The 25,677-nt window shown below is 57.5% G+C and overlaps 3 protein-coding genes across 7 annotated transcripts in view; all 3 read right to left on the bottom strand.

Moving 5' to 3' along the window:
• Positions 1 to 388: 388 nt before the first annotated feature.
• Positions 389 to 2,492, bottom strand: PPIA (peptidylprolyl isomerase A). The gene is made up of 5 exons (XM_083880329.1): positions 2,353 to 2,492; positions 1,343 to 1,373; positions 1,148 to 1,236; positions 798 to 970; positions 389 to 690 (listed from the first exon to the last, which is right to left on the bottom strand). Exons 1-5 carry the CDS (start codon positions 2,419 to 2,421, stop codon positions 555 to 557), a joined length of 498 nt encoding a protein of 165 aa, XP_083736455.1. The 5' UTR covers positions 2,422 to 2,492; the 3' UTR covers positions 389 to 554.
• Positions 2,493 to 3,148: 656 nt separating this feature from the next.
• On the bottom strand, positions 3,149 to 9,749 carry ZMIZ2 (zinc finger MIZ-type containing 2). Of its 4 annotated transcripts, none has more exons than XM_083880301.1 (19): positions 9,724 to 9,748; positions 8,939 to 9,060; positions 8,614 to 8,728; positions 8,323 to 8,525; positions 8,045 to 8,237; positions 7,713 to 7,967; positions 7,463 to 7,636; positions 7,306 to 7,371; positions 7,060 to 7,231; positions 6,300 to 6,444; positions 5,743 to 5,821; positions 5,430 to 5,535; positions 5,106 to 5,263; positions 4,953 to 5,020; positions 4,703 to 4,771; positions 4,343 to 4,587; positions 4,083 to 4,258; positions 3,751 to 3,963; positions 3,149 to 3,644 (listed from the first exon to the last, which is right to left on the bottom strand). In XM_083880301.1, the coding sequence occupies exons 2-19, from the start codon at positions 8,986 to 8,988 to the stop codon at positions 3,537 to 3,539; spliced, it is 2,595 nt and encodes an 864-aa protein (XP_083736427.1). In that variant the 5' UTR covers positions 8,989 to 9,060; positions 9,724 to 9,748; the 3' UTR covers positions 3,149 to 3,536. The 4 variants fall into 4 exon arrangements, with proteins under 4 accessions (XP_083736427.1, XP_083736425.1, XP_083736424.1 ...); XM_083880299.1 differs by having other exon boundaries at positions 5,611 to 5,821; positions 9,724 to 9,747; XM_083880298.1 differs by having other exon boundaries at positions 5,430 to 5,821; positions 9,724 to 9,749.
• A 1,144-nt stretch (positions 9,750 to 10,893) lies between these two features.
• The window catches only part of OGDH (oxoglutarate dehydrogenase), a 32,771-nt gene continuing 17,987 nt past the window's right edge, over positions 10,894 to 25,677 (bottom strand). For both annotated transcript variants that reach the window (XM_083880297.1, XM_083880296.1), the window contains exons 5-23: positions 21,886 to 22,001; positions 20,612 to 20,766; positions 20,041 to 20,187; positions 19,493 to 19,583; positions 18,429 to 18,608; positions 17,260 to 17,388; positions 16,529 to 16,708; positions 16,207 to 16,359; positions 15,417 to 15,519; positions 15,072 to 15,200; positions 14,007 to 14,157; positions 13,784 to 13,911; positions 13,518 to 13,696; positions 13,298 to 13,369; positions 12,695 to 12,817; positions 12,057 to 12,129; positions 11,458 to 11,621; positions 11,199 to 11,353; positions 10,894 to 11,115 (exon numbers count right to left, since the gene is read on the bottom strand). In XM_083880297.1, coding sequence (XP_083736423.1) covers positions 10,995 to 11,115; positions 11,199 to 11,353; positions 11,458 to 11,621; positions 12,057 to 12,129; positions 12,695 to 12,817; positions 13,298 to 13,369; positions 13,518 to 13,696; positions 13,784 to 13,911; positions 14,007 to 14,157; positions 15,072 to 15,200; positions 15,417 to 15,519; positions 16,207 to 16,359; positions 16,529 to 16,708; positions 17,260 to 17,388; positions 18,429 to 18,608; positions 19,493 to 19,583; positions 20,041 to 20,187; positions 20,612 to 20,766; positions 21,886 to 22,001 — 2,549 coding nt within the window. In that variant the 3' untranslated portion in view covers positions 10,894 to 10,994. The remainder of the gene's footprint in view (positions 11,116 to 11,198; positions 11,354 to 11,457; positions 11,622 to 12,056; positions 12,130 to 12,694; positions 12,818 to 13,297; positions 13,370 to 13,517; positions 13,697 to 13,783; positions 13,912 to 14,006; positions 14,158 to 15,071; positions 15,201 to 15,416; positions 15,520 to 16,206; positions 16,360 to 16,528; positions 16,709 to 17,259; positions 17,389 to 18,428; positions 18,609 to 19,492; positions 19,584 to 20,040; positions 20,188 to 20,611; positions 20,767 to 21,885; positions 22,002 to 25,677) is intronic.

Here is a 25,677-nt window from a genome sequence, read left to right as displayed (position 1 = left end):
TTCAAACTGCATCTCTCCCTTACTGGAAACACTGGGATCCTCATCTTCCCAGGACAGCCCACACCAGCTCTGCCAAATACCACCTGCTGAAACAGACCCACAGGGCATCCCCAGATGGGTGTCACTGTGTCACTGCTCCTCCCATACTTACAAGTGCAGGACAAAGGGTAAGGAACAGAACCCTTTCCCAGCTGAATCACTGAGGACCCCCACAGATCAGCTCAGTGCCCAACCAGCCTAATCACTCTGGATCCTGCTGTGGGCCTGACCTAACACCCGACTGGCCGGGGTCCTCCTTGCCCCCTTTAACACCTTCTTTTTCCTCACCCACCAGCGTCAAACCCTGCCCTCCCCAAGCTGGGGGACAAAAAGGGACTGCTATGGCACATGTACTTTAACTCGTTTTATTTAGACTCAAAGGTAACTGCAGCTCAGTGGGACCATGACCCAGTAGAAACGCAGCAGTACATTAGGATTGGGGTGGAAGCAGGTGAGCTGCAGCGGGGTGTGGTGCCCAGGCTGCACAAGGAATGGTCAGTTGATGAGAGAAGGGTTTACGAGAGCTGCCCGCAGTCAGTGATGGTGATCTTCTTGCTCGTTTTGCCATCTTTGGAGCCACAGCGCTCCATGGCCTCCACCACATTCATCCCCTCCTTGACACGGCCAAAGACGACATGCTTGCCATCCAGCCTGCCAGAGAAGAACCAGTCACAGCTGGTCCCCAATGTCCCCCCACAGAGGACATCTCTCACATGCAGATCCCCAAGTTCCTCCTCCTCCCACAGCCCACGGCTCACCACTCAGTCTTGGCAGTGCAGATGAAGAACTGGGAGCCATTTGTGTTGGGGCCAGCATTGGCCATCGACAAGATTCCAGGGCCCGTGTGCTTCAGGATGAAGTTCTCATCTGGGAACTTCTCCCCATAGATGGATTTGCCTCCAGTGCCATTATGGCGTGTAAAGTCACCACCCTGTGAAAAAACAGCATTTCAGGTCATGGGTGCAGAAGAACACTCTGGAACTAGGTGCAGGCATGAGGCAGAACCAACCTCCCACCCTAAATCTGCCAGCATTCAATTCCAAAACCCACCTGAGTGTCAGATCGCCTCACACACCCACCTACCCTCTGCAGCAGGACCACCACGCACCTGGCACATAAACCCAGGAATGATTCTGTGGAAGCAAGACCCCTTGTAGCCGAATCCTTTCTCACCAGTGCTTAGAGCACGGAAGTTTTCTGCAAAGGAAATAAAACACCACCATGAACAGCTTTATTTGTCATGAGTTCAGGATACTACTAGGGCTTGGTGCAGTTGCAGTGGAGCCAACGTTGCTTTACCAACCTGCTGTCTTCGGGACCTTGTCTGCAAACAGCTGTGAAGACAGGAAAGACATTTGTCAAATCTGGACTGGTGACTGGCCACTGCCTCCCACTCCCCAAGGGCACCTCCAGACCGCGGGAATCCCCAAACACTGTTTGGAGCCCAGGGCCCCCCTCGAGGCGGCAGCTTCTTGGCCGTGCCACCAGCTCTAGATCCCTCCCCACTTCACACCGTTATCTGCAAGCTCTGAACTAACAGCTGCGGCATCGCACGTCTCAGCAGTGGGGCAGAGAAGCGTTCGTTCCGCTAGCCTGGATTAAATTAAACATTAATGTGCCTGAAGCCTTCCTGGGCGGGGCGCGCGCGCCGTCTCCCAATGCTTCAGGATGATTTTGGGCTGGATGCGCCACCCGTGCGGGAGCGCGGCCCCGAATCTGCAGCAGCCGCAGCACCCGGAGCAGGCCCAGCTATGCCAGGGGATGCTCTGCGCCCCGAGCGGGGTGACAAATGCTTTGCTCTCCAGCGACAATCCCACGGCGATCGGATTGCCGGCACTCTCCGCCAGCATCCCCAGACTCGGACAGCACTGCCCAGGAGTTCGACACTGCTCATCCCGATGCTCCGGGGGCCCTGCGATAAAATGGCGCCGAAGCAGCCACAGCCGCGACCTGCAGTGGGGGGGGAACTGCCGCGCCCCCCAGCCCCGGGGCGGAGCGGAGGCGCGGCAAGAACACGGCGGTAGCGAGGCCAGCGGTAACAGGGAACCAGCAGGACCAGGTGCGGACAGACTGCCGTGGGCGATGGCGCGCCCTGGGCTTGCATCGCGCCGCCGCTCCTCGAGCGCGACGCTGCGGGACCCTTTTGTTCGCCCCGCCGGGCCAGGGGCGCCGCGGCTCCGCAGCCCCGCAGCCACACGAACGCGCCCCGCCGCGCACGCGCGGTGCCTGCTGGCCCCCCAACGGCCCCGCGCGCCCGGCAAGGAAATGGCGATGGCACCCCCCCGCCCCTCCCCAGTCTCCTCCCGCGCCCACCTCGAAGGTGACGCGACCCAGGGGCTCGCCATTGGCAGCGATGTCGAAGAAGACTTGGGGGTTGGCCATGGCGAGACACGAGGAGAGTAGCAGACGATCGTCCGGGCGGCGGGCGCGGCGCAGCAGAAGGAGCGCACCGCCCCGCCGTCCGTTATATAGGGTCGAGAAGGGCCCACCTCCTCCGCAGCGCCGGCCAACGGCCGCTGGCGGAGTGGCGGAGTGGCAGGGCAGGCAACCAATCGATGGAGCCGGGTTTGAAAGGGGGGAAGGGAAAAAAAGCGCGGGCGGGGAGGGGGCCGCGGTCCGGCGCTGGGCAGGGCGCGGCGCGCATGCGCTATGCGGAGAGCAAGGAGAGGCGGGATGGGGCGGGGGAGGGGGGCAGGATGGGGCGGGAGAGGGGCCGGTATAGGGGGTCGGTGAGGCGCTGGGCCGCCGTGCGGGGCGGTTCCGGGGAAACGGTGTGGATGCGGCGGCAACAGGGCGTGCGGGGCTTGGAGCTGCCGGAGCTGCAGCCCAGCCCTGGCAGCCTACCTCCCGATGTGGGGATATACCCTATTCCCCTCCTCCGCCGTCAGACTACAGCACCGCCAGACCAGCCTCGGTTAATGATTGACGCGACAGGTCCGGTTCACCGCCCGGCCGGGCCGCCGCTGCTCAGGGATAGGGCAGGATTCTCTCGCTACTCGGAACAAACCCTCCCCGCTCTGGCCGGAAAGACGGCTGAATCCCGCCCCCGCCAACCGAGGATCTCCCCTGCTTGCCAAAGAAGGGTCGCGGGGCCAGCCCCATAGCAGAAATGACAAAAGATTGGGGGAGACACGTGACCCTGCAGAAGGATCCTTTAATAGCCATCGGGGACATAACAGCGCAATTCTGCGCGGGGGCATTGGGAGCTGAGCTCCGCACCCCACACCAGACTCGTGCGGAGTAAGGGGCAGCAGCATTTGCACAATGATAGGGGGACACGGGCAGCCCTGCAGTGATGCACTTGCCTTTAAATATGGGGAGTCTCAGGGAACAGTAGTGTTTCTACACTATGTACAGCCTTGTGCTTCTTGGGGGGCTCAGACCCTGTGTCCCATCACAGCCCTTTGAGAAAGCCCCTGCTGTGGGGGATTCCACCTCTGCAGCGGGCAGGGGCACATAGTGCTGCCCCCTAGCCCCAGGAGGGGGGCAAGGATGACTCAGTTATTCTCGAAGAGGGAGAGAAGGTCATCGTTGCTGCTGCTAGGGAGGTCGGGGGGCCCCAGATAGGAGAGCAGCTCATCAGGATTCGTCAGCTCAGGCAGGAGCTGGGGCAACAGTGTGATGATCAGTTCCCCGCAGCTTCTGCCCATGCCCCTGCAGCAGCTGGGGTCCCAAGCCAGCAGCAGGACCCTTGTCCACCCAAGTACTCACATCAAGGGTAGGTTCTGAGCCATCACCCGCTGCAGCCATGCTGGGTGTGGGGGGGAAGACGAGGTCGGCAGTGTGGGCTGGGGGTCCCAGGGGTTGCCGTGCCACTGCGCTCCGGGAGTGCAGTGTGGAGGCCGGCTGGCTGCCCAAGGGAGTGTTGTGCAGCCCCACCTGCACTGCAGGGTGGGACAGCTCCATTCGTCCCGGTGGGGGAAACTGGAGAGTGAGAGGGAAAGAGCATAGCCGTGAGACCCTCCCTCCCCTGGAACCCCCTAACTCCTCCACAGTGAGACATCGGGACTTGGGGGGTGCCCCTCACACACAACCCAGCTGACCTGTGCAGGCAGAGGGGGCACAGGAGGCTTCTCAGGGGCCAGAAGGCCGCCTGGGATGTTGGGCTGGTAGGAGATAGAGGGAGGGCCTGGTGTGAAGTCACTCAGCGTTGACGTGCCAGGGACACCAGGGGCACCAAAAGGCTCTGGGAAGCCCCCAGGACCAAGAAAGCTGGAACCTGTGAGAGGAAATGGGGCAAATTGGGGGGGGACACACACACAGGAATGGGGTTCGGTCCTAGCCCCCATGGGTCCCCCTGTACCTGGGGTGCTGTAGTCAGTGGCAGCCCCTGCTGGAGGTTGTGACAATGCTGGGAAGGGCACAGAGCCAGGCCCCAGGGCTGCAATCATCTCCATGATGTTGGGCAGCACCATGTGCGCAGGACTGAGTGTCCGGCATCGTTTCAGCACTGGCCCCTCCGGTTCCTCCTTGACATGGACATCAGGCTTGATAGGGACAGGTTTCCAGCTACAGGTTGGGTCAATGGTGATCTCCTCATGCTCTGAACTGGGGGCAGCAGAAGTGGAGGGGAGGTGAGGTTGGGGGCAGTGGCTGCACAGCCCCTCAGGGTTGACACAGGACCAGGTACAGATAGACGGACAGCCGAATGGAAGGGACTTACTTCTGGATGTAGATCAGGATGCCCAGCATGTACTGGTCAACCTCCAGCCCCTCCAGCAGAGCCGTCTTACTGCAGGCAGAGTGAGGGCAGGGTGAGATAAGGCAACCCTCACCAGACAGGAATCTCCCTCTAAGGCAAGAACTACTCCTCTCCCAGAGCAGGAAATATATCCCCCACAGGTAGTGAAACACACACCCATGCCCTGCAGGCAGGGACACCAGGGCATGGCACAATTCCAGCCCCAACTCACTTGCACACAGGACACCGCCATGTCCCCCTCTCACAGTTGAGCTGCAGGTATGACTCCAGGTCGAAGCACTGTGGGGGAGAGCAACAGCTGAGATGGAGGGGGCAGGATATTGGGTGGGGAATGCCCCCTGCACCCTGTCATCACCACCCCTACCTGTATGTGCCGGCAGTCATGACCTCTGGCTGGAAGTTGGATCCTCCGGAAGGTGATAGGACACTTGAGGGACACCTTGATGGCCGTCTGCTCCACACCGTCCTCACCATTGGGCCCTGGTGTCCCTGGGATGGTCCCACTGCTGAAGTTGCGCTTGACTGGGAAGGTGGGGGCAAGGGCCACCAAAGGTCAGAACCAGAACACTGGGATAGGGGTGGCACCGTGGTGGTACCTGGGCAATAGTGCACCATCACCCCCATCCTGCTGTGGCATTCCTGCCACGGTGCATCCCCCTGACCCCTCACCCAGGACCCAGGTACTCACTTTTGGTGATGCAGTGCTCAGCAGGGAGCAGGCGCTTCTTGATGAGCCCCTGCAGCACCGAGCGCACTGAGGGCCGATGAACCAGCTGCAGGACGAACAGGTGGGACTGTGGAGAGATGGGCGACTGAGCTGTGGCCCCAACCACCACCCTCCCTCTCCTAGTACCCTCCTGGTGACTCACACAGCAGCAGGCGGTGACAGTGATCTGGATAGTGTTTCTGCCAGGCTGGCAGACGTGCTTCAAGTAGAGCGGCTTGTGGGAGGTCTTGTTGTCACCACGCTCAATGCTGAGCGGCGTGGCGTTGACGCTCACCTGCACGGAGGCCGGCCAGTTGGTGTTCATCTGCCGGTCCTCATGGTGGTAGCACTTGAACTGCAGCTCCAGGTCAGGCCTGGGGGCAGGCAGGGTGTAGGCAGGGGGTGTGTCTGCACGCGAGCCACTGCACTACATGTCACCATACCGTGCTGCTCCCAGCCAGGCAGAACCATGCAGTGCTAAACCATTCCATGTTACGCTGTGTCATATGGTACTGTGACAAACCCCAACAGTACCACAACATAGCACTGTGCCAGGCCACACCTCGTCCCGTCATGCTGTGCCCTGCCAAGCCACGCCCCAAACCACCACGCTGTGCCACAATATGCTGAACACCACGACACCACGCTGAACTGTGGCAAGTACAGCTGCGCCAAGCCACCCTTCACATCATGATGCAGGACAGTGCCATAGCAAGCCATAGCAGGCCACAGACACCCATGCGATGCAGTGCCCAGCTGTGCTGCCCAGCACAGCCCCACACCACATGGTGCCGTACAGCACACCTCAAGCAGCACTGTGTGACACTACAAAAGGAGGCGCAGGGCCCCCACCTCATCATTAGGGTCTTGTAGACAGAGTCACGGAGCTGGAAGACGTGGTTGCTGACAGCCAGGTTGTGCTGCAGGCGGAAGGGCTCCAACACTACACCGTCCCGCACTGGGAAGGTCAGCCGCAACTCCTCGCCGGGGGCCGGCCCTGCGGGACGCCGCCATTAGTGAAACTGACACCTTGCCCCTGCGCCCCAGCCACACCCTGGCCGTGCCCCAGCCGCGCCCCGCCCACTGCACAGCGATCCACTTTGCAGGAAGCCCAACCTCCACTACGCGGCCCTGCCCACCCCGGAAACCGCAGCCCCATGCAGGAAGCTCCTCCCACCCAAAGTAGCCCCACCGCTGGGGCCACCCCATTCCCACCCCTATGGAGGAAGCACATCCCACCGAAGATTCTTCCGGCTCGCTCCAGGAAAGCACACCCTATCCAAGCCCCTCCCAATCCAGATGGTCCCACCCTAAAAGCAGAAGCCTCCTACCAAACCAGCACTCTTCATGAGGCCCCGCCCCCTGAGGTCACACCCTCTTAACGAGCCCCTCCCACTACTCTGTCCCACCCTCACCGGCAGTCCACCCGCTGCCTCAATCAGCCCCCAAATCCTGGCAGTGGTCACTCCTCCTTCTCTGAAGGTCCTCACACCCTTCATTTAAAGGGGCAAAGGCCACAGAGCTTGCCAGAAGTGAGGCCCACACCATGCTGCTTAAAGCACGGGGGTGATCTCTTTGAAGTACCCCCCTCATCTGCACCAGGGACACCTACCCGAAGGGGATGGGTGCATGGGGGCAACGCTGGGCTTCATGTCTGCCAGGAAGGGTGACTTGACATCCTGACCAGGGGATGCATAGGCGGGGATGCCACTGCCTGGCGTCATGGGCGGCGTGGGGTTCCCGGCCAGTGGTGAGCTGGGGTACCCCGGCAGCGACCGGCCTGGCTGTAGAGGCAGCATGTGCCCTCAGCGTCCACCCAGGCCAGCACAGCCCCCACCTCACCCATTGCCAGACTCACCCCGCTGATGGCTGCTTGGCTGTAGGTACTGAAGCTGGTGCTCTGCCCGTTGAACTGGTCAGCTGGCTATGGGAGGAGGAGGGTCTCCAGGGGCTGGAACTGGGGGATGGTGGACACCCGGACTTCCACCCCTTGCCCACCGTTCCCCCTGTGGTACCTTGTAATAGGGTCCAGCACTGCCTGAAGTGGAGAGGTACTGCCCCACGCTCTGCTGCAGCCTATGGCCAGGGAATGAGGGGGACGGAGCAGAGGACTGGGGGGCGCTGGGGGCATACTGGGCACCAGATGCAGCATATTGCCCGCCCTGGAGGTACTGCTGTGCTGGGTACCCCTGTAAGGCCAGGGAGTCAGTACCAGTGGGAAAGGGGGCCACAATATGCCACAGTCTTCACCAACACGGCACTCACCTCATTGGAGTATGCCCGCTTGAGGCCCTGGCGGGGCAGCTGCTGGCTCTGGGGAGGGCCAGGGTAGGTGTGCTGAGGTACCCGCTGCCCACCATAGAGGGGGCCAGTACCAGGTGCCCGCACTGGGCTCATGCTCACGGGAGAGACACCAGAGGGGGTCACAACACCTGCCATGCCAGCTGGGCTCACACTGTTGGGGCCACGAGGCCCAGCATGGGGCAGGAACGGGCTGCTGAAAGACTGCCCTGTGCTCATCTGCAGCAACGAAAAGAGGAGTCACGGCAGAGCAGGGAGTAGTTAGCTCCCCAGTTCTGCCACAGCGAGGCTCTTACCGCACCATACTGGCTCAGCTCCTGACTCTGTTTCTCCTGCAGTGCTGCCACTGTCGCTGTGGCTGTGGCTGTGGCTGTGGCAGCAGCCGCGGCCACAGCAGCAGCAGCTGCTGCCTGGGTGAAATCAGCAGTGGCCCGGCTGGCATGCGAGGGGAGCCCCATCCCTCCAGGGCCACTCGGGCCACCATTATAGCTGGAGAACAGAGAAGCAGGAAGGGGCATACAGTGGCCCTGCAGCAGGGCACATGCCAGGCCATGAAGCACAGGACTGGCCTTACCTGGCAGGGAAGCCCGGCCCACTGGGGTAGGCATTGCGGCCATAGACACTTGGTTGCACATACCCCTTCCCTGGTGCCCCCTCAGCAAAGGGCTGCTGTGGCAGGAATGGCGGTGAGCTCATGCCTGAGCCGGTGCCTGCCATGCCAGGCAGCAGCGGGGTGCTGGAGCTGCTCCCCCCAGGGCCCATGGGGCTGCCAAAAACCTGGAAGGTGCAGTGGGAGGCAGTGGGTCAGGAAGGGGCAGTGGCATTCAGGTGCAAGGAGTCTCTAGGGCGGGGGTGCTGCAGGTACCTGGCTCTGGGAGGGGTTGCTGACACCCCAGACAGTGGTTACCACAGAGAGGGATCCCGGTGGCTGATTGGTGCTTGGTTGCCAAGGAACAGCCTCGTATGCAAATGAACCATCACTAGAAAGAAAAACAAATTAATGAAGATGAAGGACAGAGGAATGGAGGGACAGAGAAGACTGGGGGATGCAGGGATTGAGGAAATGCAAAGATGAAGCATGGAAGGGATGGAGGGACAGACAAGAGGATGGATGCATGGAGGGAAGGATGGAGGGATGGATGGGGTGATGGATGTATGGGTGGATGGAGGGACGCTGCCCCGGCGCCCACCCGTGGGGCGCAGGCGGCAGCGAGGGTTTCATGGGGTTCATGGAGCTCATCAGCGGGTGTGGGCTGGGTCTTCCGAGGCCGCGGCGGGCACTGCGGGACGGCGGCACCGTCTGTCACCGGGGCTGCGGGAAGCAGTGGAGCAGCGGGTGAGGGGCGGCCGCCCACGGAGAGGCCGGGGCGGAGTGGGGGGCAGCCCCATAAGCTTCGAGATCCCCCAGCCTCCGCGGCGGAGACTTGGCGTCCGGCCCGCGGCTGGCATGAGGCGCCGTCCGGCACGCACCGCCCCCGCTCCGGGCCGCCCCCGCCCCCCCGCCCCCCGCCGGCCACCGCGGAGTCAGACCTCCCCGGGGACTTCCCGGGGAAGGGATGCGGCCCCCCGCCCGGCATGGCATTTCACCCCACTGCCCGGGGTATTTCCAGCCGGGCCCAGCAGCGGGGGCCCGCGGGGTCACCAGAGCTTTCGGTTCCTCCCGGCGCCGCGGGAGGGCGGCGGAGATGGGGTCGCCGCGAGGAAAAACACGGAGAGGGGAACACCTGCGGCGGGCCTGCCCCAGCTCCTGGGAGCTGCCACCACGGAGCCACCGGCCCCCGGCGCCCCTCGCTAGCGGTGACAGCCCCCTCAGCTCCTTCCCCAGCGGCACCGCAGGGACGGGCCCCGGGGCCGGCCCCCCATTGCCATGGCAACCGCCCCCACCACCCCCAGCACGGCGGGGGAGGCCCGCGGGGGCACCGCCAGCCCCGCCCGTCTTCCTCCTCATCCCCCCGCCCGGCGCTCCCGCTCTCACCGCGGCGGCGGCCCAAGATGGCCCTGGCTGCGCGGGGCGCGCGCGGCTGCGCGAAGGCTGCGCGGGATCTTCAGCCGCGCGCGGCCGCAGCTCCGCGGGGGGCGGGGCCGGGCCGCCGCCGCCGCGCACAATGGGCCGCGCTCTCGTCAGTATGCAGGCCCCGCCCCCGCCCCGCCAGGCGCGGGTAGCTGAGCGCCGAAGAAGGCTCAGGGCTGGGGGCGGCGGGGACCGCGGGTGAGGGGAGGAGAGGAATGCGCACCTCCGTGTGCGGGGCGCCAGGAGCAACACAACACACGTGTGGCAACATGATGGGCGCTGCCACCGCAGCGGCGGGACCGCGAGACGCGCGTGCATATGGCACCTTGCACGTGTGTGCGCGTGTGAACGGACTGCGCGCAGGGACGCGGACCCGCGCGAGCTGCCCGGCTGGTGTGCGGTGACACCATGTGCGACCCAGTGTGTGACAGCACAGCCACGGGTATGCGAGGGGGTGTGGCACGCATACCCCTGAACTGCATACCCCTGAACTGCCGCCTGTAGCTGAAAGACCTCCGTCGCATCGAAAAGCCGCGGTGGGTTCTGGGGACACGGAGAGCAAGTCCCATCCGGAGTTGCCCACATCACTCCCACCCCACAAGGACCTCCCATGGGAGGACTAGGTGGGCCCTGAAGATGCCAACAACGAGCCCCATTCGGGACATCACCTCCCTCGCCCCCTACTCAGGACCTCCAATGAGAGGATTTGCCACCCAGCACCAGCCCTGTTCCTGCGAGGGCTCAGGGGAGGATGGTGCAAACGCAGAAGGGAAAAACGTGCTCCCCAAGGACAGGTAAAACTGAGACAAGGGCACACCACTCACACCTGCCTCAGGACATGCAGATACCCTATCTCTCTCCTCCAAGAGGCAGCGGCTGCACAGGGGGCAAGTCTGAAAGGAACTGCAAAGAACCTGACTCATTGCACTGGACACCCCCATAGAAGAACTCAGGGGACCAGCCCCTCTGGCTCTTCACCCAGACAAGAGCCCCAAGGACCAGTCATTGCAGGGGTCTGGGGGGCCATGGGTTTTACCCACTATGGCAGCAGGCAGCCCCGAGACCCTCATGGTCCCAAGGGCAGCTGCACCAGTACCACCCTGGCATGAGGCAGACAAGGACTCCAGGCACCAGTTGTGGGGTTGACAAGATCTGTAGTTGAGGGAGGAGGCAAGCGAAGGACAAAGAGACAGACAGACAGACAGGTGGAGGAGCATGCTGTGCCGTGCTGGTGCTCAGGCCAGGTCCTTGAAGGCATCGAGGTTGAAGGCTGTGTCAAGGAGCCGCTGCAACTCTGTCAGGTGGGTTTTCTTATTGCCAGTGGCAGGGGCAGCTGCAGGCTCCCGCCCTGCATACCTGCCAGGGAGAAGGTGGGCCGTGAGAAAGGTCTGTACCAACCAATTCCCTCCCAGCCTCACAGCCAGCCCCTGCATCCTTACCAGACGGGCTTTGCGCGGTTGATGGTGGTGCGAAGCCGGGGTTTGACATAGTCATAATAGCCCTGGTTCTTGTGCTCCTCCTGGCACCACACCAGCTCAGCAGCTGGGTATTTCTGGGCTTCCCGCTGGAGAAGGTCAAAGGGGAACGGGGAGAGCTGTGGGGGGACATAGAGTGGTGTCACACAGGAGATATGGGGAGCGTCTCAGGGGCTGCAGAACCCCCAGCCTGCAGGCATGGCAGTAGCAGGACCCTGCTCACCTGCTCCACCCTGGTGATCGCCACATCAGCCTCCATCTGCCGGGCCTTGCGCTCACGAGTCAGGTCATAGTACACTTTGCCAGTGCAGAACAGGACCCGCTTCACCTGCTCGGGGTTCTGGGCCGCAGGGCCACTGTCAGGGATGACACGGAGGAAGTGGGTGCCTGCCAAGGAAGAGAATGGCACCCTGAGCCACAGCAGTTCACAGCACTGTGCCAGCAGCCATTGTACCCACATCCCATCCTAGCCCGTTCCGGGACCCTGAGAAGCAGAGTCAGGACTCTCAGGCAGAGTCAGTTGACCCAGGTACAGGCGTAACTCCCACTACTAACTCCCGTGCCACTTGGGGCAGCCAAATCCCAGTGCCAAGTGGCTGCTGATGGAGGAAATACCACTGAGCCAAGTCTCCCGAGGGTGCCAGGCTTGGCCCTAATGCGGGAGGGGCTCCCCTGTGCCAAAGAGAAGGCCCTGGCCTCACTTAGCCACTTTGCAGCATGGGGAGGCTGCTGCCAGGCAGACTTTAACCAAGGCCATAGGTTCCTGCCCTTCACCCTGCAGAGTGGCACGGGGGAACACAGGCAGCTCTGTGCTACTTGTACCTGGCAGCATGTCATCGAAGCTGGAGCGGGCTTCGGGGTGGCGCAGCAGCGACTTTGGAGTGAAGATTATCAGCTAGAGTGGGGGATAAGAAGCAGAGCAAGGTGGTCAGCCCTGCCAGAAACACCTCCCTGCAAGCCAGTGCTGGAGCAGACTGCCTGCCCTCCCCTGCCCATCCTGCCTAAGCAAGGGCACAACTGGCCAGGCAGATTTGCTTCTCACTCAGCTGCAGTGCTCTGCTGGATTGGGCACCCATTCCCAACAGCACCAACCATCCCAGTCAGGATGTCCGTCCCCTGGGGAAGAGGTGGAGGGGCCACCAGGGACTTTCATGTCCTATGGCTGGAGCTGACTAGAAGTGGCTGAATTAGGTTATGTAGCAGTGTCTGTTTGCTCCAACAGCCCTGACCTCCCTGTGGAGTTTGGGAACAGGATCACAGTCCCTGCAGCCCACATGAGCCATCAGCTGCACATCAAGTGCCAAGCCAGTCCTGAGCACCATGAGGTCCTTGGTCAGGCAGAGGCCAACTGCCCATGTCTGAGGTGCAGGAAGAAGCTAACCCCAGCCCTAACCCAGTCCAGCAGGGATTCAGCATCCTGCCTTGGGTACCAAGCTGGGCACAGAGCTGCTGGCGCTTACTGGTTTGCGGAAGGGCAGGAGGATCTGGCGCCGGAGGACGTGGAAGAAGTTGGCTGGAGTGGAGCAGTTCACAACGATCCAGTTACATTCATAGAGTTGACGCACATCAAAGTCATCCAGCTTCTGCCTCGGCCAGCACAGGTTAAGAGGATTTCAGCAAACACAAGGTACCTCTTGGCCTTGCAGCTCCAGCAGCAGGAAGAGGAGTGGTCCCCAACTGGCCCGCCCACCCGCCCTCCCTCCCTTTCCTTCCCTCCCTCACACAGAGGGGAGCACACAGAGACCTGTGAGAGGCTCCAGGGCTGTGCCCTCCACCTTGGTCTGGCCATGGGGGTGGCCAGCAACCCCCTCTCATGCCACTTTCAGGGCCACCTCTGCCTCAGACTATGCCACAGCCAGAGGTTCCATGGAGGTCCAGCCTGGGCACCAGGTTCAGGCCCTTTCCCCAAACCCTCCGGGCAGCATGAGACCAAGGCATGCCATGCCTCCTGCCATTGGCTCCCACTGTGCTAAGCCCACATGGGTGTTGCTGCCCTCCACCCAGCCCAATTCAGGGCACAGGAGGGCCAGGCTGAGCACCAGACCACAAGGGCCGCCACTCACAGGGAAGACATCAGGATCATCATTGCACATCTGCAGGAATCGCTCCGGGCGAGCAGAGGAGTGCTCGGGACCCTACGGGGACCAAGAAGGGGCATGGTCATTGCAGGCCAAGGCAAGCATGAGAAGCTGATGTCAGGCACTGCCATGTCACGAGCAGTGCTCTGTATGTGCCACTACTGTCCAGGGTTCTGCCTCCAGGGTGAGCCAGGGGAGTCCTTACCATGCCCTCCATGCCGTGGGGAAGCAGCAGGACAATGCCATTCTGCCTGACCCACTTGGCCTGCCCGGGACAGATGAACTGGTCAATGATGCATTGAGCAGTGTTGTGGAAATCCCCAAACTGGGCTTCCCAAAGCACCAGGGCATTGGGACTGGCCATGGCAAAGCCCAGCTCGAATCCTGTGGAATGGAAAAGCAGTTAGAAGGTTGGGTTACCCTTCCAGAGTGGCCTCACTCTGGGCAGTGAGCAAAGACCTACTCACTCACCCAAGACACCGTACTCTGACAGGGAGCTGTTGCAGACAGTGTACGGAGCCTGGTTGGGCCAGAGGTGGTTCATGGGGATGCAGATCCTCTTGTCCACATTCTGATCATGCAGAACGTGGTGGCGATGGCTGGAAAAGAGAGAAGAGTAACTTCATCATCAGCCTTTGGATCGCTTCCAGAAGGGCTGGAATTGCCTTTAAAGCTTCCAAAAGCAGGGCTTTACCTAAATGTACCCCTCTCAACGTCCTGGCCACTCAGGCGGATGTGGATGCCCTCTTTGAGCAGGGAGCCAAATGCCATGTACTCTGCCAGAGCCCAGTCAACTGTTCGGTTCTTCACCATCTCCCCACGAGTTTTCAGAATACGGCTCAAACCTGCCAGGACAGGAGCCAGTTCATAGCCAGTATGGAACAGAGCTCCAGTGACACCAGGTTTGTTCCACAACCAGCCCACAGACTGACAGACTGCAAGTGCCATGGGCAGAGGAATGGATTCACCTCTTCTGGAGGGATGAACCATGGATGAGGAATCAGGACTGCAGAGAAGGATCAGCTCCAAAGAAGAGCTATTCCTTGGTTCACTTCCCTTACCCACAGCTCCCTTGTGAACAAGTTCTCATAGAGTCTGGGTGAGAAGGAACTTTAAAGATCATCCAGCCCAACCTCTGTCACAGGGGTTTCTTGCACTAGAAGGGACACCTTCCAGTAGAACAGGTTGCTCCAAGCCCTGTCCAATCTGCCCTTGAACACTTCCAGGGCAGCCACAACTTTTCTGGGAAACCTGTGCCAGGGCCTTACCACCTTCACAGGGAAGAATTCCTTCCCAATATCCCATCTAACACTGCACTCTGGCAGTGGGAAACCATTCCCCCTTGTCTTGTGACTCTGTGCCCTGGTGAAAAGTGCCTCTCCATTTTTCTGAAAGCTCCTTTAGACACTGGAAGGGTCTCTAAGGTCTCCCTGGATCCTTCTTTCCTCCAAGCTAAACACATTCAGCTCTCTCAGAGTTCCTGCACAGAGGCTCCAGCACTGGTATAATTTTCAATGCCTCCTTTTGACCTGCTCTAACAGGTCCAGGTTTTGCTTGTTCTGGGGCCCCCAGAGCTGGGCATGTACTCCAGGCAGGGTCTCAAGAATGCAGCACACAAGGAGGATCCCCACCCCTGACCTGCTGCCCACATATATTGAAGCAGTCCATAACGTCCCTTCCTTCCAGGCCACATACCAGCCCTATCTCACATCTCTTTGCAACAAATGCCCAGTCTGGCACAGCTTTCACAAGCTCCTACCTCCATGGATAGTGAAATCCTCCACTGGCACCGAGCTGGCCACTTGACCAATGTGTGTCAGGTCCTCTTCATTGAGGCCAGTGGAAGGGCAGGTCATGCTCCGGGGCTGCCCATCCAAAGTGAAGAAACCTGTCAGAGGAGGAGAAACACCATGCTGCAGGAGATGTGCCAGATCCATGTGAAGACCTCAGGTCACGGGCACCCTCAAGCAAAGGTGAGGACACCAGAAACAGGAAGAGTACCACTAACCTCCCCAGTGGGGTGGTTTACTAGAAAAATCTCTGCCATGGCTCTAGGGAGGCCATGTGCTTTGCTATGGTCTCCAAATCGCTACTAGTGCCCTACCTGGCCAAGGTGAGTCCAGCCAGTGCTTGATGTGCAAGATCTTCTCATCCTTGGATCTGGCATGGGCCTCCTCACAAATCTTATCATACTTGGCAATTTCCTCCTGAAATGCAGAACCAGGAGGCAGAAAAACATTACCAGGGGATCTTCAAACAAGGGTCTTGAGCCTAAGGACCTTGGTGTAAGCTTGCAAGGGTGCTGGAGGACAGAGGTGATCCTCAAAGCAGGAAGTCCCAAAACTCTGCAGTTCAGCCTCAGGGAGCACAGCTACAGCTGGGACTCATGTACCCCAAGGCATAGCTCTGCTATGCTCAGAGCTGACATCTTGTGTTCAACTCTACTGATGCTGAAAGGTGGTGCCAGGGCAAGCAGGGCTGGTGGAACCTGTGCATTCGCAAGCTGCCCAAGCAGCAGAACTGGGATAGGATCTGCCCTAGACACCTGTGGCCACAGCAGTTCTGAGCACTGGGACCTCCCTTGTGCTGCAGTGGCCCAGAGCTGCATAGCCTGTTCCACATGATCAGAGAGTGATTCTTGAACTAGATGTTCTTGCACTTTTCAGAGCTGGCACAGTTCAAGGACAAGCCTTGGCTCCGAACTCCATCGCTGCCAGGTCTGCAGCATGCACCCAACCCCAGCACACCTCTGCCACCTTCAGGTTACAAGCACTAATATGGTGCCTGTAGGCCCATGTAGGCTTCATATGGTTCACACTCAGGTCTGAACTACATCAATAGTTTTCCCTGAAAATGCCACCAGCAGTTTTTCTTTTAGGCTCCACAGATGGTACCTCATACTCTGGCTGATTTACCACCCCCTGGGAAATCAGCAGCTCTGCATATTTCTGCAACACTGGCTTCTGTTTCCGGATCTGTTTGTACATCAGAGGTTGCGTGAACATAGGTTCATCCATCTCATTGTGCCCGTTGCGCCTGTAACAAACCTGTCAGGAAAGGAAAGAGCCTTTGAATGCAGCTGCCTGTGACCTACCATTCCAAAAGCACTTGGGAGCTACCTAGGTCATGTGAGGGAGGGTTCCAAACAGCCTAGGAGGGACCCAAGCATAGCCCTGACAGAGTCTCAGCTTCAGAGTCTTGTGCAACATTCCTTACCAAATCCACCACCACATCCTTGTGGAAGGTGCTTCGCCATTCTGCTGCCACATTGCACACATAGACAACGGCCTCAGGGTCGTCTGCATTGACATGGAAGATTGGCGCATTGACCACACGGGCTACATCAGTTGGGTATGGGGAGGAGCGAGCCATCCGCGGGTCTGTTGTGAAGCCAATCTGTAGCAAGGGAGGGGAAACAGGATGAGCACAGTGTTACCAATTGGATTTGGGATACAGCTTTGCTATGCAGCTCCTCCTTTGGACACTGATGTCACAGCTGGCTCCGTGAGGCAGGCTGCACTTTGCTGTCCCAGGAAACTGTCCACACAGCTCCAAGAGCAGCTCAGCTGCTGCAGCTGGGCTGCGGATACACAACCTGCTTGTCTCCTGTATCTAGACACAGTGGCACATTCTGGTACCTGCTGCAGCTGTGGGGACAGGCTAGTCCCAGTGAACCGCCTCCAGTTTCTGTGGCGGCAGGTAAGATCAGCCCTGTCAGACCTCACACGCTGAGCATCAGGTTGTATCACCTCTGCACCAGACTGGGCTCAAAAGCTGCTGCTGTTGAGCAGCTGCATGAGAAGTACCCCTTGCTGACCCCAGGTTAGGGATCCTGCCAGGAACACTGGCAGGGAAACAGCTGCGGCTGGTTCCAGCTATTCCCTGCCCCAGAGCCTGCAGAGACAGCTCTGCTACGGACCCACAAGCACAGGGTATTTGCTGCTCACCTGGTTGTTGACCACAACATGGACAGTGCCGTGGGTGGTGTAGGAGGGAAGGTCGCTCAGGTGAAATGTCTCGTACACAATGCCCTGCCCTGCAAATGCAGCATCTCCATGCAGGAGGATGGACATCACCTGGGAGAGGGGAAGCCACAGCGGTCATCAGGGATGGCGAGAAGGCATCACCAGGAAAGGGCACAGCTGTCCTCCCCATGAGCTTTCAGCACCCCAGAAAGGACAAGGAGCAGCTCATCAACACATCCAATGCTTTCCCAGGGGATGGGAGCGGAGTCAGCCATGGCTGACACACCACTGGGCAGAGACTGTGGCCACCAGCCCCTCCCCAGCAAGGGCAGCGCACTTGGGGCACCCTGAGCAGACAGCAAAACAACATCCAGTATGCCCCAGCTGGGCAGCAAGTCCCATTCCCAAATACATACATCCCAAAGCAAGGCCTTTTTCTCACTAGGGGAAGAAGAGAAGAAAGCCCTGTTCCCTCACACTTTCAGCCCAGAAGCCTCATGGGCAGGAGTGGGCCAGGAACTTCAGAGCCACTGACGTTATTTTGTCACCACACCAGGGGCTGGCTGAGGACACTGCCTGCCAGGCGAGGACAGGATCTGTTTATTTATATCCAGTCTTTGGAGTGTAGGAGGGAGGGAAGCACTTTGGATCTCACTCTTCCACTTCTTGAGGTTGGGACAGGTCTACAATGAATCACAGAGCAAACAGCTCCCCACAGCCCCTTCCCACTGGGGTGTGGAGAACTGCCTCCTGTTGCCAGCTCCAGCTTTCCCAGTCCTATGAATGGTTATCTCTAGTCACACTGAGATCCTGCTGCCTAACCCTCCAAGGTATGGTGCTTGGATTGCCTTGGAGTTCCCTTCATGTCCCTGTCTTCCAGTCAGGGGCTGTGCGTTTGCTGTGCTCTCAGCCCAGCTTAGTCAGTTCAGAGATGAAGAAAGCAGCAATGGGAGCCTAGGGTGGGCAAGCCCCTCCCAAAGTTATCTCCAAAACCAGAAGGGAAGGATGGGGGAGCAAAGTCAGGGTGACAGTAGGGGATGGGGCACACCAAACAGAAAGCAGACAAGTTACTTCACTTTCCCACCAGCCTGTCTCCACCAAAATCCATCCAGCCTAGGCCACTTCACTACATACATTTGAGCTGCACTCACCTTCTTCCCCTCCGTGTCCCCACAGTAAAACTGCTCTGCCTTAGTCTTGCCTTGAACAACAGGATCAGCTGCTTCCAAATGAGAAGGATTTGCCACCAAGGAAAGGGTGATGTTCCTGTCAGTGACACGGTTAATCCGCCGGTGGTACATTCCCAGGTGGTACTTCACATCACCAGAGCCCTGGTGGAGAGGAGAAGAGAGTCACCCCCAGGAACATTAACATCTTTTGGGTTGTGGAAGAAGACAGAGGAGTGCTGACCCCAAGGCTGGAAGAAGGGGACATTTTTTGGAGGTACTGCCACAACACAGCAGGCACTCACTGCAGGAGCAGAACTAGCACCCAGGAAAGCCTGTTCCAGGTGCCAAACTACCACCAACTTCAGACACACCCAGCCCATCTAAATGCAGCTGAAGGTGTGGGGGATGAAGCAAGTGTGGTGGGTTGGGCAAAGACCCTGAATAACAGCTTCCCTGAGCTCTACCCACACTGCAGCAGCACAGCTATCCATGGCATCATTCCCAATATGCAGCCAAGTACCCCATCAGGGCACCTCGAGGCCCCAGGCTGCTGCTTTCTCACCTTGAAATCCCACTGAAGACCATGGCAGGATCAAGCCAGCCCAGCCCAGCTTCCCAAAAGCCAAATCATCCCAGCTTATGATGCTAAAGCTTTGGAGCATGAGTTTATTGCAGTGTAACAGCTGCTTTTGGAGCTGCTTTAAAACCCAAGATGGGGACCAGGAACACAAATTAACTTCTGCTCCCGGCCACCTTCCCATCCTCTCAGCACCTACCCCACGGCTGCTTCATGCCCTGGAGAGCTGCCAATAACCAAGCTTGTGCTGGAGACACCAGCACACATCACCCCCAGGACAGGCAAAGACAGACCAGCACTGGCACCTGTACAAAGACTCCCATCACCCAGGTGTGCTTGCAACGTGAAAATCCTTGCAACACCAGTGTCACTGAGTGACACAGAAGCAGTGGCAGAGTCCAGCCATAGCCCTTGGGGACCGCTCAGGGACAGGCAGCAGCAGCCTGCTGCAGGCAGGGGAGAAGCTCACCTCATCAGCAGCCTCCAGCTTGGAGTCAAACTGGCAGAAGATCTGCTCCAGCTCTTTCCTGATCACGTTGGCGAGAACATTCAGGCGTCCCCTGCAAAGGCAAGGCCACTGCTGACAGCCATTGAGTGCTGACAGTGATCTACAACCCCTACTGCCACAGCCCACACTTCCTGCGATGGCTGTGGGGTGACCTAGAGATGGGAACTCCCCAGAAGGAGTCTGAAGTTCCCTCAGCACAGAGATGGTTTGGCCAACACCAACTCCTACATACTTGCTGTGATGCCCCAGAGTGGGCAGGTGCTGGGATTCCACCATGATTCCAGCTCTGACCTCAAGCCACCAGCCCTCTCCAGGTGAATTTACAAAGAAGCTGGAAAGACCCTGATGAGCAGAGAGCAGCCAAAGCCTGAGGTCTCCAGCTGAGGTTCACCACCAACCAAGATCAATTAGGTGATGGCAGAAACCAGTGTGCTCTCCAGTACCAAACCCCAGCATCCCCCCCACCTTCTATTCACACCAAGCAGCACCATGGCTTGAGGCAAGGTTACCTGTGGGGCATCCCCATGATCACATAATCCACTCCCTTCTCACTTGACTTATCAATAATGGTCTTTAAGGCTGGAATCAGCACTTCGCATCCCTCCAGACCAAAACGCTTCTCTGAAGACCATTTCCGATGGAGGAACTCCTCAAACCTAGAAGGCAAAGGGAGGGAGGGATCAATGCCAGGGCTACAGCTGAGGGCAAAAACCAAAGAAGGAACAGAGACTGCATCAAGGGAGCCACGGCACTGACTGATGCTCAAGCTGGTACCATGCAGCGCACTACAGTCACTTCAGTGTCTTCCCACAGAGGTCAGTTGGCCATTTCCCCCCACTCCAACACCATACTGCACTTAATCCTCATTTTTAGACCTTTTCTTTCAGGATCATACACATTTTCAGGCTGTTGGCCAGCACCTGAGCCTGCCAGACTGGCAGCTCACTGGCAGTCAACCTGCTCATTAAGCTGATGGCGACAGATGATGTCAAGATGTGACTCAGCTGGTGACTGCATCACTCTGGCTGGGAGCAAACCTCCTGCAGAAGATATGGAAAAGGTGAAGCCCCCCCAGGGTACCTGGTAGAGCGGACCAGCCTGGCCAGCAGCGTCCGCTTCTCTTCATTGGTAAACTGCATAATGCCTGGGGTCTCAAACTTCTGCCGGATCCACTGGCACTGCTCCAGGTCATTGATGAACATGAACTCCACACCAATGTGCTGGCAGTATGCCATCTGTTCCAATGGGAAATACGGGGCCCATCAGACAACAGCCAGGGCTTCAGCACCTCAAACCCCCAAAGGACTGGCATTTGCAGCACCCACTGGGTCACAGGGCCAGGAGTTCTTCATTTCCCCCTTTACCCTTTCAGCCAAAGAACCCCTTCTATACCAGCAGAGACATCGACCCTCATGCCTGGCAGCTGGAGGGGGATCCTGGAGGGAACCCAGCTGCCAGACCTGCAACAGCCCTGCTTTAGGAGCCTTGTTTGAATTGTATTCCCAGGGAAAGGGATGTGGCAGGGCATGCTCCAGGATGCTGCAGGGCAACTTGGACTGCATACATAACCCAGCATCAAGCTGTTTAATTCCCATTCCCTGAAGGGCCCAAAATCAGCCCCTCAAGTCCTTCACATCCACCTCAGAGGAGAGGTTTTCCCTCTTGGTGGCGTCATCTGTGAGCAGTCCAAAATCCTAAATCACAGGGCAGGGGAGAATCAGAAGAAGCTTATCCAACAATGAAGATCCCATTCCTGCAGCCAAACTTAAGATGCTGGCACAGTTTTGCCTCTTCCAAGGTCAACTAGTCTCAGCAGAGACCATCTGAGCGGCTTGCAGCATGCCTGAGAACTGCTTGAGAGCAGCTCAAGCATGGAAGGGGATGAAATTTGGCAGAAAAGGGAAACTGCCTGCATGAGCTGGAAGCCCAAGCCCCAGGGGTCTCAAACCTGTGCCAAGACCCTCTGATGGATATCCATGCAGGACAGCAACATTGCTGCAGTGCCTGGAGAGGGGATCACTGGCCTCCAGCCCACTCCTGTGCTCTGCCAGCACCAGCTGCTGCTTCGAACTGGAAAGCATAGCTGGAGAGGTTTCAAAAAAGGCTATATCTAGCTGCCTGGGGTTTGCTCCACCTTGAGCAAACCAAGTGTGTTGCTGCAATGCAGCAGAAAGCTGGAGGCAATCAGAGCAGGTTACTCAAGGTAGCTCTTGTGAGTGGAGTGAGTGCTGAGAAGCAGTTCCCAAACTGAAAATCTTCTAATGTGCAGCTTGACCCAGGACTTTCTAAAGACAACTGCTCTACCACTGTCCCTGGCTGCACACAGGTCTGGTATAGACCCCTGCCCTCCTCACCTCCAGCCGACGGATGATTTCCCGGAGTGGAAGAGCCGATTCATTTCCACCGATGAAAGTGGTTGTGGGCAAGTGGAAAACTTTGTCGAGGTCAGATTCATCCAGACCATAAAAGCCTGCAGGATTTGTCATGGGTGGGACAAGCAAGAGAAAGAAGGAAGGAAGGGGGATACCATCACATGGGGACCAGGTACATTTGGGAGAGGTCGGGAAGGGACAAAAAAAAAGCAGCATAAAAAAATAATAAGCACGAAGGAGGTTTATATGGATAAAAACCAAGCCATAATTAAACAAAAAGACATTAAGCACAGAACAATGAGTTATTATGGAAGGCACCGCAGGAAATGAACCACAAGGCAATGTATATGCATGGAAACGGGCAGTTAAAATCCAGGGTGAGTCAGGGAATTTGGAGCCCCAAGAACACAAAAAATACACAACGAATTATAGCAGAGGGGAGAGAAAAGACACAGGAATTGAGGAGTCACTGAGCACATCAGAGGTGTTGACACATGGCAGCGAATTAAAAATGGAGAGTCAATGCAGAGAAGGAAACAATTAAAACAGACACAACCAAACAGACAAAACTCCAAGGAGGGAGAGACAGAGAAGCAAGAAAGAGAAAAGGCAACAGGGCTCTGATGGACTCTCCTGAATAGCTCAGCCCGGGAGCAGGGTGGCTAGCAGCCACTTAGGGGTTTGGCTGCCCTGGTACCCCTTTCACCCCAATCAACAGCTTTTTAATTAGAACTTTTGCCTAGCTCTGCTCAGCAAACCTCCTTCCTTTGGTGCTGGCAGCTGATGATTTGGAGGCAGCTCCTACTCATATTATGGGGGCTGTGAGAAGCTGAGCTGGGCTTGGAGAAGGGCCAAGCAGGCCTCTAGAGCTGGAGATCGGGATTTAGGGCTGCAGGCGAGTCCTGCTGTACCCCAAAGCCACTATACCCACTGAAGCTCATGGTTGTCTTTGGGGGAACTGAGGCACAGAGGAGGAGGAACAGTGCTGACCTTGCTAAACTGATACAGAAAGCCAGAAGCAGGTCCAGGAGTTGGAGAGTCCCGTGACCCTTTTGAAGCAGGAGCTTGGATGAAGGAGTGGTTCTACAGCCCTGGAACCTCTTTCAGGCTCCTGCTCATCCCTCCCACACTCCCAACAAGGCCTGGTCCCAAGGTGTTTCCTAACCCCAGTGCAGGAGCTGCAGAACAGACACATACCACTACTTCTCCCAGCTTCCTCCAAACCAGCCCAGAACAGCAGCTGGGGGTTCTTTTAGAGAGGGGATGGGGATGGCAATGAGGAATGCCTTCTAAACACAGCAGGGCAGTGTAACCCACCTTCCTCAGGGGAATGGTAGGCAAACACTGGCCCCTCATGAGCTGGCCCCTTCCTTGAACTTCATCTTTAAAGTCTATTCCTTGCTGTGTGGTCAGGAATGGACAGTGAGCTGTAGACAGCCTGATCCCTGAAGTGTTCAATGCCAGGCTTGGAGCAACCTGGTCTAGTGGACTTGGTAGTATGAAAGGCCCCTTCCAGCCTAAGCCAGTCTGTGATTCCATGATGACAGGGGTGGTCATGGCTTAGTCCTGTGCAGCCTTGAGGGGTGAGTCCAAAGACTGGGAACACTCCAGTCAGCCTGTAGTGGACACATTCCAGGCTGCCACTGCTGTTCATCCCCTCTGCTGCTCACACAACCCTCCTGGACACTAGAGTCCCAGGAGAGTGAATGAAGCCAGGCCCCAGCAACTCTGCTCCGGAGCTATGCCCAGGAACACTAAACCAGACAGGAGTTGAGAGTTTGGCCCATGTCTCTGGGGCTTCTCTTTGACTCCCATTCAAACAGAAATCCCAGAGAGAGGCAGCAGGGAGCATCCCAGACAAATTGCCTGTTGAAGGGTTTCAGAGAAACCTCAGTAATTTGCTGAAGCTTGCAGATCTGCAGCACAGGGCTTTGGCTTGTTCTGCTGTAATGCTCTGAAGACACTCTGGCACACTTTGGGGAGTATTAGATTTTACAAGGAGATTTAGGACATCTAAGCATCTTTGCTTCTTCTTTGCTGCAACCTGCCAGCTCTGACAACGCTTGGTATTTATAGGCAGCAACACCATCGGCTGGAGGAAGACAAGGGACAAGCTGCCAAATTTTCCCTGTGACAAAACCAGCAGAAGACAGCTTGGATTTTTAGGAGCCTTGAACCAATGAGTGTAGCCCTGGTTCATGCCTGAGGTGTTTGGTTTTCTGAAATTCCTTTTCCAGGGAATTTTCTGTAAACCAAACATCTCAGGCACGAACCAGGGCTACAAATGAGGGAGATTGAGGCCTTGAAAAATTAATATTCACAACAAAACATGTACTCTAGCAAGCCAGGCATGCAAACACAGTATAGAAAAGGCCAGCAAGGCTCAAATTGAGGATTTATACAAGGCAAAGTGTCACTAACCACACACTTACGTCAAGACTTTCAGTAGAAATTAAAACATGTCACAAAATTCAAGAATGATGGGAGATGGGAGGAAACCACTTTACCAGCTCAGTTCATGCCCAGAATAACCTATTCAAAGAGAGTCCTGTACTCCAGAGGGTTAAGGGCTCATTAATTGCATACCTCCTACTGTTAACACTCTCAGCCGCTCCTTGAACACTGCGAGGTCTAGGGGGGGCAGGGAGGGGGGTGCAGAAAGGGGAGAAGATAGAGAGATGCATTCAAAGTTAGTAAAAAAACGCTGGAACTGTGAAAACTAGTCACGGAAAGTACAAGTCAAAAAAATACAGTATTTAAAATACAGTCAAAACCCATCAAAGGCAATAGGGCAGGGATGGAGGATGACAACACACTAGGCAGAAGAGAAATCTTAGTGGGAAGTTTGATGTGAGGAGGAAGGAGCAGGAGGGGAAGGGGGGCATCAGACACTGGGGAGCAGTTGAGCTGCATGGTTTGAGATCTCCTCTTGCAGCCTGATGGGAAAGAGGGTGGCCACGACCAAAAGCATCCTGCCAAGCTGCATCACAGGGAGTGGCACCCTCTGCAGAGCTGGGAGCTGCCTCCCACCAACACCTGCTCCAGACAGTTTCCTTTGCTTGTGCTGGGAGGATTTCAAGGTCAACTCATGGAGGTAAGGGTGCTGCCTTTGCACAGAGGAGGAGGATTGGGGTGTTAACAAGCAGGCAGTTCATGAGGAAGACAGCAAAGACGGTGGCGTAGCAGGCTTGCACAGCCGTTTCTTCTGAAGCACGCTTGGTGCAGGCCGGGAGTGCTGGCACACTGCAGCAGTGGGCAAGCATGTAGCACCAGAGCTGCCTGCCCGGCTAGGTTAGGTAACCCAAGTGCCTCAATCTCACCTGGGTTACAAAAAAGGCCTTGGAAACACTTCTCCTTTGGGTCAACAGGGAAAATCAGACATTTCCCCAAAGTGGGGAAAAGGAAGGTGGGAGCACCTCAAGCCCAGCTCCCTGCAGGGGCTTGCCTGGCTCTTCCTGAGCTGGAGGAGGATTTCCATCAATTCCCCTTGGCATGAGGCAGAGGCAGCTGCCTTCCACAGGGAGAAAGACAGACAAGACAGACACTTAGACACACACAGCCTTCCACACACCACCCAGATTTCTGCATGCTAAAGTAGTATTTTCTTTCTTCCTTTCTTTCTTTCTTTTCTTTCTTTCTATTTTCAGGGTCATACTGAGTTCCTGTAGTCATCCTGTCCTTGTTTTACACACCATGCTAGACCAGCTGCAGTGGAAGACTAGGATGAGATTACTTTGGTTTTTTGGGTTTTTTTTGGGTTTTTTTTGTTTTGTT

Source organism: Zosterops lateralis, assembly GCF_965231275.1.
Source record: "Zosterops lateralis genome assembly, chromosome: 30".
NCBI lineage: Eukaryota > Metazoa > Chordata > Aves > Passeriformes > Zosteropidae > Zosterops > Zosterops lateralis.
The sequence above is the reverse complement of the archived record's forward strand: the minus strand, read 5'-3'. Positions and strand labels throughout refer to the sequence as shown.